The sequence below is a fragment of the Apteryx mantelli genome, chromosome 6, assembly GCF_036417845.1.
Source record: "Apteryx mantelli isolate bAptMan1 chromosome 6, bAptMan1.hap1, whole genome shotgun sequence".
NCBI classification, from domain to species: Eukaryota; Metazoa; Chordata; class Aves; order Apterygiformes; family Apterygidae; genus Apteryx; species Apteryx mantelli.
In genome coordinates this window covers 29,528,925-29,550,048 of record NC_089983.1, presented here as the reverse complement: position 1 = coordinate 29,550,048, position 21,124 = coordinate 29,528,925, and the positions used below count along the sequence as shown (strand labels likewise).

At 34.7% G+C, this 21,124-nt stretch overlaps 1 protein-coding gene across 1 annotated transcript in view; it reads right to left on the bottom strand.

The window, feature by feature from the left end:
* Positions 1-21,124, bottom strand: part of LOC106499102 (sodium channel protein type 1 subunit alpha) — a 73,208-nt gene that overhangs the window by 3,517 nt on the left and 48,567 nt on the right. The window contains exons 21-25 of the mRNA XM_067298539.1: positions 11,058-11,339; positions 5,528-5,581; positions 5,047-5,184; positions 1,481-1,585; positions 93-363 (exon numbers count right to left, since the gene is read on the bottom strand). Of these exons, the coding sequence (XP_067154640.1) occupies positions 93-363; positions 1,481-1,585; positions 5,047-5,184; positions 5,528-5,581; positions 11,058-11,339 (850 nt within the window). The remainder of the gene's footprint in view (positions 1-92; positions 364-1,480; positions 1,586-5,046; positions 5,185-5,527; positions 5,582-11,057; positions 11,340-21,124) is intronic.

Below are 21,124 nucleotides of genomic sequence, written 5' to 3'. Positions count from 1 at the left end.
GTGGCAAAAGCCAATCATGCAGCCCCTTGAGTAAATGTTCACTTTATATTCATTTTGCCCTCTTTTTTGTAAGTACAATAAACAATACTCACCGACTATAGAGAGAATGACAACTACAAAATCAAAAATGTTCCAGCCTATGGTGAAATAGTAATGGCGAAGTGAAATTAATTTCAGTACACATTCTCCGGTGAAAAGAACAATGAACACTAGGTTTATCCAGTATAAAATATTTTCCATTTCATCACTTTGGTCATCAGTTTCTACCATCATGGTAACCATGTTAAGACATATAAGAATCATGATGCTGATGTCAAATACTTGTTGGGTCACAAAATCAAAGACCATGCCTTGAAATTTGTTCTGAGGAGAAAAGAAAAAAGAAACATCAAATATGAATTATAATTGTTTTTCATTTCCTATTAGAGAGTAGAAAATTATATTCATCAATCCCTATAAAACTTCAATAAAAAAGTAATTAGTGAAATTAACTAGACTAGTCAAAGTGAATACAACAGCTTAGTTCAGCTTCCTTTGCGTGTGTACAATGTGGCAGTCTTCATCCATCCATCCTTCTGGCAGATTTATGAATGAAATTTAGCTCTATTGGGTCCTGGTTTCACCACCACCTCTTTTTTCCTTGAAGCTTTTGCCTCGAACACTTTCTGTTCTGTGAAATGAATAAGACTGAGCCCTTACAGAAAAAATACACAATGAGATAATGTGATTAAAGACAGTCCTTAAAGCATAGCCATGAAAATGGATGAATGGAGATTGTATGATCAGTTTTAATTTTATATGTCTTAACTTCTGCGGGTCTGGTTTTGCTATCTTAGCATTCTTTCTAAAATTGCTTCAAATAATTTATCTTTGACCAATCTACTCATTTTTCCCCTTTTCTCTGAACATTTTTTGCTGGAAATTTCCAGGAAAAACAAGTCAAGTTAATCAGCAAGTATGAGAAATTTTAACCAAATCTTTGCAAAGTATAGGAATTTCAAAATGAATTATGATTGATAGATTACAATCCATGGGGAGTGTTAGGTAATTTTAACCAGAAGTATTCCTAACAGTTCCATGAATAATTTAAAAATACAATGTTTTTGACAAAATTTTTGTCAAATGTTTTGACAGATGTCATTGCACTTTAAGGATATAGGCATTTGAATTCCCCAGGCATTTTTGAAAAATCTTAGCTGTAAGTAAACCGATGGTTTCATTTCTGTTTTCATTGCCATAGTGAAAGAAGATACATGTCTTTTGTTTGCTTAGCAAAAGTAAAACTCTGGAATTCACACATGAAATGATTGCAAGGGAAAAATTAATCAATTTTCTCTCTGTGTTTTTATTTCCCCCTTTTGCTGACTGATACACTATTTAGAGATAATTTGTACATAAGCAAATTTCTGTTTTGTATATATCAGTGAAAACTGAGCTCTTCATAAAAAACTACTGGCCTGATGAACAGAAATAATTTTACCCCTGGTCTTGGTATAGGTTTTTGTGGTTTTTTGGATCCCAACTTTTTCATTGCATTGTAGTATTTCTTCTGCTCTTCTGTCATAAATATGTCTTGACCTCCAAAGTAAAAACATGAAATCAAAACTGGTTATAATCACATTTATATGCAGTGTTAAAAAAAACTTATAGAGAAAAGTGATTAGTATATATATATATATATATATATATATATATATGTTACTATGACGACACAAGACTACACTGACATTGAGCTACTGCTCTTTTCAGTAGCTATTTTCAAATTTTAATATTAACATGCATTATGAAGTCTAGTTAACCAATAAGCTAGTGAGTTTTTAGTTTAAGGCTTTATTATATCTGGAGATAAGGCATATGTATGCTGTCAGTAATGATAAACGGGACATCTAACGTAATCACATGCACCGACCCTCAGCATCATTTGTTTGTCAGACTTAAACTTCAAATACCAGATGCTGACTAGGAAGCGTCATGTCTGACAAAGGTGACCCACTTTTGTATCTGTTTTGAAATGGCATTGTCTGTGATAGATAATAAGTCATTTTTCACCAGATTTAGTAATTTTTATATTGAAGTTTTTTTAAATTCAACTAATAACAGCTTTCTAAAAAATGCGCCTTAAGGAAGATCCTTCCCTCAAAAGTTCATAAAAGGCACTGAATATAAGTCACTTATTAGACAGGCAAATGTTGATTAATCATTTAGGAAGTGGAGATTACTGAGTGACTAAAGAGATACTCCTTTGGATAGTTAGATATGCTGATACTGAAAAGAAGTGAATTTTCATGAAAGCTATCATGGTGTCTTGATTATTAAGGTTCACTGAATAATCCAGGAGGGCTGAAAGCAGAGTCCGTGGGAAAACTGATATTAATTACCTTACGTTAACCCCTGTTAACTCATATCTATGTGAATGCATAAAATTCCAATATGGTGGCTTTCCAGGTGTGAAAAAGTTTTCTTTGAATTCCCAAATAAAAACATCCAGAACCAACTAGGTAATGTTCAAAGTTATTCTGAGTGGATCATAGATCTGAAGAGAATTCAGAGACTGTTGGGCAATGTGGATATCCCTCCCAGGAGTCTAGGCACCAATTCCTGGCATTTTTTATTTAATGGCAGCTGAAAGTCAAAATACAACTTGTTGACAGCTTCAGTAGTTTGGTGAACCATAATTGTCTCAGCCATACGTGAGGAAGCAGCAGTCAGAAAAAAACATATTCTGTGTATTCAGTAATATTCCTGCTCTAAAATGTTACAGGAGTATTTGCAATGGTAAACATCAGATGTGCAGAGGTATGATTCTGTTTTCTGAAAATTCAAATGGCACAAATATTTCAAAAGATAGATGTTGTTCCTTGATGCTTTGCAACAGCCTGTCGAGTAAAACAAAAGCAAAGAGAAAGTACATATCCTTGCAATAATTTTGGTTATGTATTATATGGTAGTGTTGACATCCATTAGGATCATTCTTTTAAATGAAACAGGGAAGGCTTTGCATACATTTGATAAATATTAGATGTATATTCAACTTGAATCCTGATTATTAATTATAGTTCTTATATTGGCTTAGTCTCTCCATATCATATGGCAGTACTGAGTAATCTTAAAGGTTCATGCAAAATCTTCTAAAATGCTGCTTATTTATGGAACTGACAGGAGATGTCATCTAAGGCCTGCTGCCTTCTGTTTAGTTCTGAGACAAACATAACATTAATATCTTAGCAGAGTTAACACATTGAGACAAACATAAAAATATCATGGATCTATGGCTTTGAGCTACATATCAACTTCAGATTAAACCTGGAAGACAGAGTATTTTGATGTAGGCAGCAATTTCCTGAAAAGCAAGAAGACTGGCTGGGGAAAAATCCCTTAGTTCATTAAATATGGCTGTTGGCAATCTGAACGTTTAGTCTAGGAGTTCTCTGCTGAACATCCAATACTGCATGTCACCAAAAACGAGTAGCGTGACATTTTTCTACAGTTATTTTCCTTGGACTCCAACAAATCATTTTCAATACCTCTTTTCTTTTATAGGAAGTGGTATGGAAAATAGCATCTGAGATAAACTGAAGTAGTCTGAGCTGTTAAGTGCTTTCGTTTCTCATCTGTGATTGTAGTGAAACAAAGGAAGTGGATAAATTCAGCATGTGAATGCATCAGTGCTTTAGATACCTCTGGTTTAGCAATCACATTAGCATTGGGGCTCAAAGTCTTCAAGGTTCTTGAGAAAGTGGGCTACCAGGCTTTGGAGAAACTGAACTAAAGAGGGAAGCAGTCTTGATATTGTTACCAGCAAAGTGCTCTCTTTTAACTCTTTTATCTTGATTGGCTTCTCTGTTTAATGAAATTCTTAGCAAATGCCAGAATTGGCCTTTGGAGTCTGATGGTGAAGATAAAGAGACATGTATGGGACCTTCATGGCACCCTAACCAAAATCCACTGCCTGTCATAATGGGAGATGGCTTGAATGAAAACCCATCAGACTCTATATACCTCTTGGAGTTCATTTTTCCCAGATAAAAAAAGAGACCTGCAGACATCTAATTCCAGGAATATCTATGAACACATAGGAGTGGATGGCAGCCCTTTTTTGGATAGGTGTTTAGGAACTGCTATTGATGACATGGGAATGCATACACTGTGCACTACACAAGCTCCCTAATCATATACCTGTTGGTGTCTAGCTTGTATAGCTTCCAAAATCTTTCTGTGGGTCTGTTGCTAGTGGCATAAGCCCAAAGAAAGTGAGGAAGTCCAGTGAATGTAATGAAAGAAATGTGAATGAAAGAAAATTAAATGCAGTTTTAATGAAGTATTTCAGTAAATCATAGATCTTTTTTCACTTAGCTTTAACTGTCTAAACAATTTACAGAAAATTATTTTAAGGATGAGCATTTGATACTCAGACCACCTATACCTGCAAGATTCTCCACATCTGCACTACCAAACAGTAAAAAAGGCCCTGAAACAGTTACAGATCAGTCCTGTTCTGTATCGTTCTATATTATTCAGTGCCACAAAACATGTGCAAGTGTTTTGCACACAAAATGTGCAAGCCATTGAATACTCAGGATCCTTATAACAGTATCTGTAGTAGTGTGTAGAAATAATGCTTTATTTTTCATAACCAAGTAGCTACTTTTAAAAATTCATAGCAATAAACTCATTACAAATAAAGAAAAAAATTATTTATACCCAAATGAATGAAAAATCAAGAAAATTTGAGTGCTTGAATGTAGAGGCCTAAATCAGCAGTTTGATCACATAAAGAGATTTCATTAAGTTTAGCCATGAAAAAGCAGATGACTTGAGGAAGACTAAACAGGACATTGAAAACAGAAGAGTGTGTTCCATTCACTATGATGTAGAGTCTTACAAAGTTCATATATACTATATCTTGGTTAAGATTTTATATCATAATGTTCTTCAGCTTTTTCAATTTTGAACAAAGCTTGGGTGTACGTTCCATATATTATGAACCTTTGAAAAATCAATGTTTTGCAGTATCTTTAGAAGCAAAAGGAAATACTTAATACTTATCTTCTTTTTTTGTTGATTGAAGTTGTCGATGATGACACCAATGAACAGGTTCAGGGTGAAAAAAGAACCAAAAATGATAAAGATGACAAAATACAAATACATGTACAGGTTGTCTTCATACTTGGGTTGCAGTTGCACCTAAGGAAAAAATGTGAAATATCATTCCTAAGATTTCATGTGAAAATTTCAACTGAATGAGCAGCAACCTTAGACAAAATGTCCAGAATATTTTGTATTTGGACAATATCCTTGTCACTTAAATCAATGTATTTTTGCCCATTATATCTACTGCCAACAGCATCTGGCAGTTCACTTTCAGTTTTCAGCAATTTGTTACAGCAGAATTTGTCTCGTATTAGATCATTTAATTTGCTTCATTCTATTATATAGATATTAATTGCTTTTGTAAGATATATAAATATATATTTGCTGATAGCAGACCTCAAGAAAAAAGGTACTTTAAAATATTTGCAGTACTTACATCTCTTGAATCAATAGCTGCATACATAATATCCATCCAGCCTTTAAATGTAGCCTGTAAACAGTACACACCTATTTAAGCATATTGCTTTAAGAAAGTTATATAACAATTTCCAACTGAATACAGTACCAGGAATTATTAGCATAACAAAGATTTCTAGATAATTTAATCTCTTGACTTTCTTTGGAGCTGCTTAGCTGATACACTACTGTGCCCCTGTTTTGTCTCTATATGAGCAGTGGCATTATAGGCAATAAGTATAACCAACTAATTTATCACAAATGATACAATACAGTATCATTTTAATGGATTAAAAGTTCATCAAGGTCGCATCAATTGTGAAGACTCTGTACAGCTGAGAATAGCTTTTGTAACTCATTCGCCACCAATGAAGACTGATGTGTAGTCCCTCCCTCTCATATCAGTCAGAAAAGTGTCAACCAAAGGGAACCGAAGATCTGATGAGCTTAGGAAAGGCTCAGAAACACTATTCTAGTAATCAGAATTCTGATTTCTCTACTTTAAAAGATTTTTCCTGATTTAGTGATTCTGTTTTCACTTTAAATATATTTTATTGTGTTTTACAGAGGCTAGATCCCTCAAATATGTTCAGAGATGAACAAGAGCATATGTGTTCTACATGCATCAAAGACTGAGGATGCCTTATACATAGTGGCATTTAGTTAACTTTTATAGCTGTTTCCTCTGCCCCAAATCTGTAAATTTTCACATTTCACATTGAGGTGCATATTGTTTCATCTGAGGTTTCCAAATAGAAAGGCATTTTCTCTGTTGTAGCAGTTAGTTCTCTTCTGAAGCAGTCACAGTGTAGGCAACATGTCCAAGCAGACACGTCCAAGTAGAAATCACTGTTTTTCATCCAGTTGTGCCCAGAATAAAGAAACAAAAATCAGAGATAGTTCTCTGTCATTTAATCCCTATTACAATTTTTCTAAACAAGGCTGCAGGTCATTGATTGCTTCATATTCCTTGCAGTAGAGACCAGTGGTAGGCACAAGTTGAGAATGGGACACTCTTCATCCAAGATTGTTCTTGTATCTCCAGCATCTTGAGGTTTCTTTACTAGTGGGGGTCTCAAAAGGGTTTTGCCTATGCAGCATACAAAGCAACTGACATCGTCATAAAATGGATTTCAAATGAGAAGTTATTTTCTTAAAGGAAAAGTAGTCTCTTACACTTCTGAAATGGTAGAATACTAAAACAAGCAAGGTTATCCTGAGATATAAGTCCAACATGCAACAACTTTCACACCTTCGGGCCAACACACAAAAAATGAAATAATTCAGGCAATTTATGGTGTGATGGTGAATTCAAAATGCAGTATTAGAGGACCAGTAAATCACCAATAAATCTGAAAAAGTGAAACTCTCAGCTGAACAGTCTAAAGTCCCTGTGGAATATTTGAACTGCAAGAGAGGTAGGATCAACTTTATTTATGTAATTCCTAATAGATGTTTAACTTGTTCTGAAGGACTTTCAATGATGGACACTCCACAACATCATCAAAAATAACTATTCCAGCACTTGCCTTTATTGTTTCATAGTATCTAAATCCTCTGTTGCCATTTAAGACTGTCATTTCTTGTCCTAGCCACCACGGATGTGGAGAAAAGAGTTCTACCATCCTTTGTGCAGCACCTTTTACTTATTTCACAATTGTTTTAATGCTGCCTTTCTTCTTTAGGCTAAATAACCACTGTTTCTTCAGTGTAGATCTTGTAGATCTTGTGTTCCAGAACTGTGATCATTTTCATTATTTTCCTCTGGACTCTTTCCGACTGATTCATCTGAAGTGTCGTCCAAAACCAGACTTAGTATTTCAGCTGAGGTCCTATTCTATATGGGGCAGAATGCTTACTATATATGTCTAACAGGCACTACATTTGTTTCTATCTCTCAGTACATTATGTGCATTTTTTGGAACAGCATGACTTTGAAATCAGCTCTTCCACCTAAAACACTAAATGCAAATAATAGGCATACTTTTACATCAGAAGGATGGTGCAAGTGATGGACTGGCTCTTCTGCAAAGTGTGTGCTGTTGCCTCTGATTCAGGCCCATGATGCTTGAATCCTTGCATATTATCTTTAGGCAAAGTGGAATTATTTTTTGTAAGCTTATCAGTGTAACCTAGACTGACTAAAGTGGAAGGAAAAAACTCCTAATTTTAAATATTAAGCTTCACCATCCTCTATTGATAAAAGTAAAAAAAGTATTCCATTATAAACAGACAGTACCCTTTAGTCAGAGCTAGGAAAAAGATCTGAAGAACTATCAGAGCTGTTGTAGGCTTTATTATTATTATTATTAAAAAGGAGACTTGAAAAGAGAGTGGGGACTGAAAAGATTTAAATATTATATGTTACTATCTTGTAGTTCAAAATATCTAAAATAAAATCTGTATTTGCCACAACTCAGTTAAACAAACCTATGAAAAATTACCATTCTTGAAGAAGTGAAGAAAAAAAAACAAAAGCAAAACTTAATTAAAATGATGAATGGTTTCTTTCAATAATAAAATATGCTCCATCATCATATTTTTTGTCTTTCTTTTAGATCCTTCTTGTGAATCATTAGGAAACCGTGAATATAATCATCATTATGCAAAAATATTTACATTAGTTGGGAGCTTAGCTGCAAACAAACCTGATTCTGTAATTTCCAAAGCAGAAGCCTCAGCTCAGTGGGAGAATTTTCATTTTTTTAAGTATGTTGCCTGAGCAAAGCAGAACAGTTGAACTGGAGGTTCATTGTCAAGGTATCAAATGTAATGAAAGTGTCATTTCTACTGCAGTCAGTAGATGCTTATGCCTGCTTATGTTAGGCTTAAATTTGTCTGCAATGATTTTTCTTTAACAGAAATAAAGTTTTATTTGGGCATTTGGGCATACTGAGTAGAAAATAACACACAACCATGACTAAGAGATCAACATCTTAATTTCCCTTTTGGGTATTCAGTTATACAGATATATTGTATATTCTCAGTGACACAAATTTAAATCAGGAGTAATTCATTAATTTCAAAGATTACAGCAGCATAACTGAGATCAGCATCTGTTCCAAATGTGTTTCCCACAAGGAAATTTGAAAGACATAATTTCAGATGTAGTTATAAAAACAACAAACCAAAAATCATCCAACTTACTTTACTTTTGTTAAAAATATATCAACTTTTTTTCCTGATGAATAATTTCCAATGAAGTTATAAGTAATGTTGGAGTTACACCACTCTATTTCTTTATCAGAAATAACTGTCAGGAACATTCTCATTCCCTCTGAGATACAATAGTATCTTCTTTTTAAAGTACTAACCTGTTGGAGCTTTGAAGCCATCCTAAATTCTCTGATAGCCCTAGACTTCATCTTCTGATTTTTTTACCCTACACTTACCAAGATCTGTTTTATGTTGTATATAATATTGTGTTTTGAGACCCACTGGTTTGCCACGTATTATCTGCTGGTAAGTGTCTAGGTTTCCAGGAGATTTACTTACCAAAGAATCCAAACACTAGAATGCAAATTTATCTTATAAAGGCATAACGCTGTAAAAGTATCCAGGCAGATGTCACATCTCTTTGTGCACACCTACCTCTTCCTCTTGACTTACTGATGCATGAGAATTGTGAAAGGAGTTTCTCCAGCAGATCTGTCTTTGCTTTGATGCTTCTCTTTAGGAACAGAGAAATACTCGTACAAATTCCAACCAAAAAGTGAAAAAAGAACTTTGCAGATCCACATAGACCAACATGAGCTATGCTGGATCATAGAAGATAAATGTCTTACAGAGACAGTTGTGAACTAGTATGACCTATGGCATGAATATTTACACTCCAGTTAAATATATCCAATTGCAAATTATATAAGACTTTTGGAAAATGGTATCAGTCTCTGATCACCAAAGTCTATAAAATTTGGTAACATTGATAGCACATATTGTTAGCCTGTATTTTTGGGCAGGAAAGAATTATAACATTGCTATCAATACCATGGATTTTCCATCCAAAAAAAAAATACAATACACAAACCAAGATTAGTTTATCTTCTTTTCTGACATCCCTCCTAGGAGTCCATTCCCATTTGGAAGCATGGGAACAATAGGCAAATTTCTCTGAACCTGGCTCCCAGAGCAATGCAAATACTTAAGTATCTAAATTTTCATGTCAAAAATATTTTTTGTTGTCACCATTGGAATGAAGATGGTATAAATTACGCATAACTGAGACACTGAAGTATATATTACTCTGCAAATAGCTGAGGGGTGGCGACTGAGGCCATAAGTCAGGAAGAAGGATCCCTGGTCTTACCCCTGTCCCAGAATAGACTAGGTTACCACTAGAGGAGATGCAGACCTGGGAAGAGTTTTGCTGATGCCTTGCTTCTCTTGAGCATGGCTAATAAAGCATTCTGAACCTTCCTTTCCCCATTCTAGGCTGATGGATTTCAAAAATCAGACTGGGAGAAAAGAAATATTCAAGGTCTTTCTAGTACAACCCAATTTTGTATTCAGTAGTTTATGTATATTTCTTTAATACTGCTGGTCCCTCTCTGCTCTTCCCTGATGTGACAGTAATTAATCACAATGAAATTTAAATTGTCAGAGTTATCAGAGTCACACAAGTGAGACACTATGATATTAGCTGGAAGGGGCAGTTCATGATCATCAGAACTGTTGTTTTAGATTCTCTGCAGGCCCACATCAATCACAGCATCATGTAACTGAACTAAAATGTTAACTAAACTAAAAAAAGGAAACTACTGACTTAAACATTAAACCTCAAAAAACATAGAGCTTGCTGACTGCGCATAATTCAGGTTCGAGTCCAACATTTTGTTGACGAAAGCTGGGACAGATTGTAAGCTATTCTAAAACACAAAGCAGTAGCTAATGCTCTGAGAACACAAATTTTTGATAGTGAAGACATAACTTATAGTTTGTTTCCACATATATTTGACACTCTTTTCTTCCTTCTATTTTTGCGAAATAAACTCCACTAGGTGTTAATGCACAAAATACCAGGGAAAATATTTCATAGATTATACTATCTAATGTTTTTTTCTCCTATTTCTCTTCCTAATGAGAAATTTCTTCTTAGATCACATAAGTCTGCACTGGTGGCAGCCACATCACTGAGAAGGGATTTCCTGTCTGGAATTCTTTTCTGTGACTTAATTAAACCAATGCAGATTTTTGATTTTCAGCAACAGTAAAACTTAAAGTATTCAAATACCTCTAGAAACTCTTAAAGTTAGAAGTGAATGGAGGTCTAAAGGAGATATTAATGGGAAGACTAATAAATGTTCTGTCAGATGTCCTAAAAATTCTTTATTCTTAGTAGCATTTATCTGCTGCTTACTATGAAAAGAGTAATGAGTTATCAATGCAGTGGTATTACTAAGTCACAGATAAAAATCATCAGGTAAATATTTATCTTTTCAATTTTTGGAGCTAGTATTGCTTTTCACTATTACATGTAAACAATAAGAGGTATATAAAGAGTGATCACTTACTACTTGAAGTAAAGAAAGATACCCAAATCCTACATTATCAAAGTTTACTTTCACGTTTTTCCATCGGGCACTTTGATTGTTATTTATGAGTTCCTCGCACTGACTAAAATTGTTGATTTGGTCGACTTCAAACCTTTCATCAGTTGTGGTGTTAACACAGTAGTAGAACTTCCCAGCAAACAGATTTACTCCCATGATGCTGAAAATTAGCCAGAATATAAGACAAACGAGAAGCACGTTCATGATGGATGGAATTGCTCCTAAAAGGGCATTCACAACCACCTAGTACACAAATACAGGGGAAAAAGAAAAGAGTGTAAGAATACTTACAGCAATAAAGTTTTGTATACTGTTTTATCTATGCTAAATAAATGTTTATTAAGAAACTAATACTATAAATGTTAATGCAATACATTGATAACTGTAGCATTGCACTGTTCTTTTAAACACTTAATATTAGTACATGTTATGAAAGAAAAATAAGTGAGAAAAATAAAATAGTTATAAGTAAAACAAAATAGAAGACCTGGTGGTAGTAAGATGAAGCCTGACACTGATGTTTTCTATATAAAAAAAGAGATATGTGTTAAATACAAATACGGAAATAATAATAATCGAAAAATGCAACAAATTATAGCTTTAAAATGGTTTTTAAAAAAGTGGCAACCTGTAGATTTGATCAACATAGCTTTGAAATTTAAGCTGAAAACACAAATGCCATGAATCTAGAAACTAAGGTCTCTATTAAGAGGATTATGCAGGAATATACGTATCTTTATTGCCTTATTGATCCATGCAAGATTATAACAAAGATTAATTTCTTTGTATAGAAAAGCAAGACAGTTTTGCAATATGTTTCTATTTGAATCAACATAATTATTTCAAGCTCCAGTCTTATTGTTTCATTTATTGAGTTTAAGTCGGTAACACCCTTCATTTATCTAAAGAAGGACAAGTATCAAGGACATATTTAGGATTTTGATTTTGCATTTTAAATTATTTTTGGCTAGTTGCCTGCTCAGCCCCTTGTAGGCAAGAGGTCAATAATTACTTATGTAGAAAAAATATATTTTCTGATAGATATAGTAAGTAATTGCATGTGTCTGTCAGAGCTACCAAAACTTTTGTGATATCTGCTTGGCTGAACAGCTGAGCAATCACTTCTCCTTAAATATCCAGTACTAGATCTTCTCATTTACTAGCTGAATTTTATTTTGAAATTTATTTTCTTTTCTGTAAAACTTTATGACCTTGTAGGAAGATAAATAGAATATATACTAGGGGTCTGTTTCTCAGTAATCCAATTCCTGCAGTAAGGCAGGAATGGATTGGGGTGGGTACTTGGGGTGTATTAAGGTGTCTTATTCCATCTTTGTTGTCCCTGCTTTCTGCAGCATGCAGGAATCTTCCCCACTGTCAATATGATTTCCAGCAAGCTCAGAGCTGCTCAGTCTTACTACCTGTGTTTCACAGCCTCTTGAAGGCCTTTGGAAGCAAAGTGTTGTGGCAGTGTTACTCGTCACTCAGCACCCTCCTCCTCCCAAATGTTATGGTCAGGAATTAGGACCTGTTTAGAGATCTTAGGTAGAAATGTTATTTTCAGGGCATATTTCCTTCTCATTTTAAGGACCTCCTCTTTTGCGAGAGGGTAGAAATGGGACCTTTCTGTAACAGAGAATTATCCTATCACTTATAAAAACTTGAATGTTTAAAGTTTTAACTTTTATCGGCAGCTTCTGGTTTTGGTGATAATTTTATAGGAAGCATGCTTGCATTCTTGAGATTTCTATTACAGAAAATGTGAAGTATTTAGGTCATGTGTGCATAAGCTAGCCATTTATTAAAATTTTTGTTTAAAAAGGCTAATAAGGTCTGAACATAGGAATCCCAGTCTCAAAGGACTGAGGGAAATCTTGTCTTACTATCCAGTAGGGGGAATAAATCTGTTGCTATTTAGGTTGATGAAATTGAGAACAACATAAAAATTAGGAATGATTCGGAAATTTTTTCTTAGTCTGACCTGATCTATGTCACTGCATTATGGTATTGCTGTTTTGAAATTCTAGGCCAGCTAGTGCCTGTATTCTGTTCAGGATGCATTATACAGATTGAGATTCATCTGTTTAGTCTTTATGAGAAGCCTGAAAATAGAAATGTCAAGAGAGGAAGATCGGAATTTATTCCCACAACTCAAATAAATTAAGGTTACCTGCACTCACAGTGAAGAATGGTTTTGTAGTATAAATTGAATGCCTGTGGCAGTTACCTTATTAACAACCCTGAGATCCATTGGACTACAGCACAGATCCAGAACAGGCAGCAGAATACTAACAGCTACAGTAATTGTTACAACAGTTATGAATTGATAATAGTTGTAGAAAGAAAGTTTTCTACAAAATGCCATCAAAGTGTCTCGCATCTTCAGATGAACACGTAATGCAGTCTCTCTACTAAGACTGCCAAAAAAGAAGCCACATGTTCTCGAATAAGAACTGAACAGCTTCCAACAACTGCTCCAACAACGGTTCCAACAACTTAATTCATATAGGTCACTGAATACCCATCAAATGGTAACAATTTTTGGTCACTACTGACCTGGCCTGGATGCGAACTGGTGACCTAGAGATGAAAGGCTCTGTATCCTATTACCAACCCCTTGAGCTATCCAGTCCCCCTGGAAGGTTTTTTAAGAAAAGAAGAAAAGAAAATTAAAATTTTTAGAAGTTGTTTTCTGTTTGTGTTTTTGTTTGTTTTGTTTTTGTTTGTTCTTTTTTTTTGCACCATTGTTGAGCCTTTGTCCTACCTATGTATAACGTAAAACTGGATTTTTACATGCTAGTCAGATGCTACAGGGCTGACTGTTAAGTCCACTTTGGGAAGAAGCCTTTAATTTATTCAACATGTACAGTTGGAGGCAATCACTTTTTCAGTGTTTTTTTTTTTTTTTTCATTTACTTTTTCTGTATTGTATTCGGGAACATCTGAGGTATATTAGGATAATGAGGATATTATCTTACATAATAAATATCCAAGATAGCACCCATACATACACAAACACAACACCTTCACACATAAGTTACTGCAAATGGACACCAAAAAAAGAGAACCAATTAAAAAGCGAGCTGAATGCAGAAGAGAAGTCAAGTAGCATTTCTTCATCAGTTGAACAATTTAATGAATAAAAAACTGCCAGTCTCCTCTTGTTGGAAACATGTTGAAAACTCCAGTGTTTTTGCTCTTTCTTCATATCTAGATCAAATGTATGTGATTCTAAATGTAATTTTTAAGGGGCTGTTCTTTTTGGTCTGTTTTCTGTGATTCCTTGATACTGAATGGAATGCCAATAAGTTGGAAAAAGATGTTTTCAGAGTTTTCCTTTCAAAATTACCTATGCATTCTCTCAGGGCTGGGGATGGTATCCCATATATATACACAGCTTTTTTGTGTTTAGACTTTCATAACGTTTGTCTTCCAAGCATCAGATATGCATGTAAGATGCAAGAATTACTGCAATGCTAACTGTATGTCTAATCTTCTGGCTGACATGAAACTATGCCAATACAAATTAGTAGTCCAGTTTGTTGTTGTTGTTGTTGTTGTTGTTGTTGTTGTTGTTGTTGTTGTTGTTTGTATCTTTTTTCAGACAGCTGACCAAAGAAGACAGTGTGTTTAGATGTATAGCATGAGGAATGTGCACTGGAGGATGCAAAGTAACAGCTTATCCCTGCCATATGAGTAGAATATAAGGAAGTTTTATGAGATTCAGCCTTGCTGCACGACAGGACCTAAAGCACGTAGTGAGTCTCATAGATATAACTGTATTCTAGGGCTCACAGCAAAACAGTTTCAGTAGCTCCTAGCATCTCAGCAACTACAGGCTTTCTAGGAACTCTGACATTACATCTGATTAATGGATATATCAAGACCTCCTGATATCTGTAAACAAACCAGGAACAATCTTCAGTAGTACTTAGCGATTTTGTCAGTAAAATGTGTAGCTTCTTCACAGAAGTTCCAAACTCTTTGTCCCTGGTACAAAAGAGAAGGAAGTTACCATCTTTCAGATAAAAAGAAAGATTATAGGATTAGGTCTGGAACATTCTTCCTAATAAAAATGAAAAACTGATGTGACTGCCTACTTTATTTGCTTCCACTTTGAGTGTCATCAGCTTAATATTTTTTAATCTAAATAATAGAAGTTCACCAAAGATTTGATGTGTCTGATCTCGTATCTCAGTTCTCTGAAGGAGCCTATTGAAGGCTAGAGAGGTTATTAAACTGTTATGATTCCTCAAATTTTTTTTCTGTACATGCTTTCTTAAATAAGATTTATGTACACAAGCACAGAAAGTGAAACATTTTTTACTTCACCAGTACCTTTATGGATGAGAGCAAACTTTGTCTTCTCTGTATGCTTGCTAAATGACTGTAACAAGCATGGGATGTGTTTCTCCCATACACAATTCCTTGCCAGCTGAGAAAGCCTAAGAAAACCTTCAAGAATTTCAAGGAAAAAGAGTAAAGAGTAGGCTTGAATACAAATATCTCAGAGATGAAGAGTTTCTCTCTAAGTGACTATCTGCATGGTCGTGCAGTCATAGACATCAGACAGTGCATTTTACAAAAAGCCATTCATGTCTCTCAGCAGTACAAAGGCTGAAGAACCAGTTGTTCATAGGCTGCAGAGAGAGTTTGGCAATAGTATACCTAGCATTAGGAAGGAAAATCAATTACTGACTCAAATGAACCTCTGAAACTGCCTTGGGCAGGATTTGAGAGTGACTTGTAAGTCTTGCCTTGTCTTGAACAAATATAATATAAGAACATCTGCCATAAGATCACGAATCTCTCCAGCTCACCTGACCAATGTCTGGATGTACACAAACCTCTCAGAGAGAGCATTTCATTGAAAGATTAGCCATTGGTTTATATGCTTGGCCCGTTGTTTTTGATGCTTGGCCTATCACAGAGGTAAGATGCTGGAACGAGCAGGTAGGCATGCAATGAGTGGAAAGGAACAGAGGCTCAGGTGACATCCATGGTCTGAGTTTAGCATGTTCACATAGAACAATGGATAAATTTGGGGACTTCATGCTAAGAAGGTTAGAAGATGCTGAAACAACACTGACTTGACCAGGAAGTGGGCATCAGGATAACTACAGCTGTATTCTGACTTAAACTGTGGATGAGTTGAGGCAAGGAAGGAAAAGACAAAAGGAATACAATAACTTTCCTAGTCAGGAGATCAAAAGCACATCTGAGCATGACCATAGAGAAAGCCGATACCTGAATCAAAAAGATGGTGCTACCTGGTAGTCCAAGGCAAAGAATCATTGGAACAAACCTTTGTCCTGAAAGCTATCACCCCCTGCTCAGCCCATCAGCTGATTTATTTTTATTATGGCAGCATAAGCATACCACCAGTCTGTCATTAGCCAAGCACCAACACAGTGACATCAGCTGTCCAGTAGCTTGAATTCAATGTATGGCTCTCCTTCATGTACATTTAACTGATTTCTTTTTCACTGTCTTATGAATTCTCCTACCGGTGCTCATCCTCTATCATATGTATACTATTCATTTTCTAATTTACTCATCACTAAACATGGGTGCATGTACCAGTCCAACCAGGTCAGAAATATACAATAGGAACTTTTCTATTTACAGATGGTGTTTTCCAAAGTAAAAAAAAAAAAAAAAAAAAAAGACTTTTGGTAATTGCACAGTAAATCCAATTCCAAAATATGAATTGACCTATTGAAAATCCCTTTTGAAAGGTAATGAGAAATGCAAATGAAGGTAATGTAGAGCAGAAGGTCCCAAGAATTCTTTAAATACCTTCCAAAAAATACTTGAATGGCTCCTCAGTCTCCGGGATGAAATTCTTCTCGTAATTGTGCTTATGAAGAATGGGGAACTTCCTGAAGCCCTCTTGCAGAGTATCTCTTTGTTATCTTTTCATACTTTGGGGTTCAGAGGTGGCTTGGTGGTTTCTGGCTTTTCACTACTCAAATTATATAGATAAAGATAATCTGGAACCTTGTAGATGTGTAGTGTGATGCAAAACAGAGCGCTAGATTTCTAGAAGAGAAGTACCTTAGGAAATGTACAAATTCTCATTTGGTTTGTCAAGTAGAAAGAGGAAATGCATGCACCTGCAGGGCAATCAGTGATGATAAATTCTTAATCAACAAACAAAATCAACAGAAAGAAATCTCAGCAAACATAATTTTCATCAATTATCAGATTATCCAGCAGTGCAGTGAAGAAATTTGCTAGTATCCAGGTTTGTGCTCAGGTTAACAATGGTGAAGGTGAGCTTAAACATTTAAATAATTCAAATTAAAAGTGTAAAATCCTTAAAATAATTCAGTTGGAAGATGGCCAGATGATAACTATTTGAGTTCATTTTCATCATGACAGCATCTCGTGACAGCACTGAGATAATATCAGCAATGTGCTGTCCCTAAGTAATGTGTAAACACTCTCTACCAAAATAATTTTTACCAGGTAGGAGATGGATTTGACTTGTGAAACAGTGAATTATAGTCATTAAAATCAATTCAAGATTTCTGCTGACAGTTTAGTCCAAACATAGTGATTTATACATAAGTGTACAGATGCATACAGAAGAACACATAATTTTGTCCTCTTTAAACCTAAAATCTGGAATCTAAAAATTAGTGTATAGGAGTTTTCCTCCTAGACAATTTAAAACAGGGTATGAATTTCAAAGAACTGGCACTTCAATGGTAAAGCAGGAGTGTCACCTGAATTTCTACTGTTTCAAAAATCCCCAAAGCTTGAAAATTAGAAGTACTATTTTCTTACTCAGTAAACCTGACACTTGGGAGCAACCTGTTTTCTTAAAAAAAAAAAGACTCAGAAATAATTTATCAATAACTACTCATTTTTTCAAAGTGTAGTATACATGCAGGTAGTGTAGTGCACATTCCCTTTGTGTGTTTATAGTGCTGGCCTGAAACCAGGGAAGTTTGTGTCTCTGCAGTATCATGGGAGGGCAGCAGCCTCACTCATAGTCTACCTTCCCTCATGTGTCCTATGAGTGTTTATAAGGTGGATGAGGGAGGGCTCAGCAGAAGCTTAGTTCCTTCTCAGCTGCAGAGTTAAAACATTAGATAGGTAAGGATTAAAATTTCTTTATGCTGAAGTGATAAAGTATATGTACTCTTCCACAATGGTAATGTAGATGGGAATTTTTATTCAAAGATAATATTCTTCCCTCATTCTGTCCTCATTTGTTAGGTTGCATTGCCAGATATGTTTTATTATCTGATATAAAAGTTGGAAAAAGATAAGCTGTCTTTACAGAGAGAGAGAGAGAGAGACAGATTGCTTTTAGTTGTTTTATGTGCCAATCTGTAACGTAATAAGGCATCTGAAAATCATATAGTTTCTCACTGAGCAGGTTGGAAGTGATACTTTAGGATGTAAGTAAACAATAAGAAATTGGAAAGATGTATGCTGCACATATATGATGACCAGATATGAGCTGGCCTTAGAGACAACAGAGGATGGGAATTAGATATTTCTGTGAGAGGAAGTGTAATCTGCTTGACATCTTCCAAACAATGACTGCAGAGAGAAAGTAAGGTGATTCTAAAAGTGTAGTTTCATCCAGGTTGTTAAAACCTTCTAATTTCCAGGAAATTACTCCCCAGTATAACATTTTAATGGAATTTTTCTGAGAAACTCTCAAACCTGTATCTCGCAAACAGAAATCAGGGTGGTGAACCATGTTTGTATGAACGTGTAATCTATAATCTGCTAGTTACTGATTTATCTAATCCAACCTCCTGCTCAAAGCATGTCTAAAAGATCAGGTTGCTCAGGGACTTGTCTCCTCAAGTCTCGAACACCTCAAAGGATAGAGATTCCCAAGTGTCCCTGGAAAACCTGTTCCAATATTTATTTACCCCATGATAAAAAAAAATAAAATCTTATGTCTAATGAGAATTGCCTATGTTCCAACTTCTGCCTGTTGCCTTTTGTCCTATTGCTGTGCACATCAGGGAAGAGTCTCTTTGTCTTCTCTGTATCCTCCAATCAAAAATTAGAGGTATTTCATGGAATTTGGCTTTACAAAGTGCATATTCAGTAGTAAAAGAACTAGAATTTTGTCGTGAATTCACCTTTGCTACATAGTTTTCCTTAATGCCATGTATCTCCATATTATTTATTCCTAAATATGTGACCTATGATTAAGCAAGCCTAGAAGAAAAATTAGAAGAATGTTTACAATAGTTAGAAGCAAGGGAAGAGATAAAAGTCAAATCTTATTTAAGCAAACTAATTCTTTTATCCTTAATTCAGGACCACTAAAATGTAGAAAAGAGAAAGTATGTAAAAGGAAGTTACAACAGTGAAAATAGAATGTTATTTAAATCAAGAAAATAATCACGAAAGGTTGTTTCATGAAAGAGATCATGAAAGACATGAATACATTTGTCAAAGTCTTAGAAATGGCACATGAAACACCTGATATGAAACAATTGGAAAATTTGAGCATTAAATGACAAGGTTTATGACAAAGTTTTCAGTTTTCTGACTAAAATGAAGACTGTGTTAAGGACATAGGGTGAAAATTACAAGAAATCTACTTTTCAGAGCAGCAAGTAGAAGAAAACTTTGGAGTTAATTGAGAATATGCAAAGATAAGACAGGCAGATGGAAAGGATCAGAGAGGGACCTTGACAAGGAGAAACAACTTAGTCTTAACAATAGTGAAATATAAAGTTGAAGCAAGAGAGGAAAGATCTCAGAGGAAAAGAAAATGGCTTCCTGAACAAGGCAACGTGGTCATTTCTCCTTTTCCTTAATTGTTACTGTACAAGTGTGGCTGACTCTGCAGAATGCCTCCAGTAGCTTTTTTATTCATATAACAGTCTATTAAAAACAAACTACACTTTTACATTTAATAAAATCCTGGGGTTCCCAGAGCAACTTTAATTCTGTTTCTTACCAGAGAGCAAGTATATGACAAAATACTTTTGAAGACATAACATAGGAAAAAGATGTTATTTAACATACTGTGTGATGGAGGACAATAATTATCTGCCAAGCAATACATCACATGGCAGCAGTTATATGAGAAGACCCATAAATATTGTTAACACATATGAACTTGAAAACAGAATAATTAGTTGATGTGGGAACAATATCTTTAAATTTCACTGGATGTAGTGAAAAAATTACATTTTGCTCTTGCTGTTGCATAAATATGATATTGCCCTTTATTTTGCCTTTAAAATTTTTTATAAAAGTATAAACTATATTATGTTTCTATAAAAATTTCATTAAATTGTGATCCTAAAAGTAAGGATTTTCTTCAAGATACGACAAAGAAACAAATCTTGACAGAAATCATATCAGTTTCAATTATATAAGGAACTCCTTCAGAAGTTCTCTTTTAATTGAAGAAGTATAGGCTAAGAAAAATCTCAAAATACTCAAATATTTACTTTTTGACTTATGAACACCTATACACAGAGTCTTCTTACACTGAATTTTGTAAATTTTGTAACTGTGTTTCAGGAGGCAGACTTCCTGTAGAGTTTCCTTAAAACTCAAAGGTAGTGAATAAGATCACAGTCCTCAAACAAAAATCCTTCATAGTTCATAACCATGTGATCAACAAAATGTATTTCTCTATAAATGTAAGGGAAACTTGCAGAACTTTCTTGAGAGTAAATACACAATTCATAACTGTGACAAAAGATGCTAAATTTACAGTGAGTTGTGTTTATGTTGATGCAGCATTTACACTGAAGCTATGAAAGAATGCTGCACAAGCGATATCCTCTTACTGTTGGTGCTTGCAAATGGTATAGTCAAAGATCTTTTTTTTTTTTCCTAAAGATGTGATAATGAATGCAAATTTTTGAATCACTAACATATCTCTTGCATAACATTTCTAAACTCCAAGGAAGATGCTATAAAAATAATGCTCAGGAAGTTATTGGCATTTTATGAAAATTATAAACATTAATTTCCAACACAGACCAGTTCCTATCACAATGAAGACTGAAGGCCAATAACAATAAGTA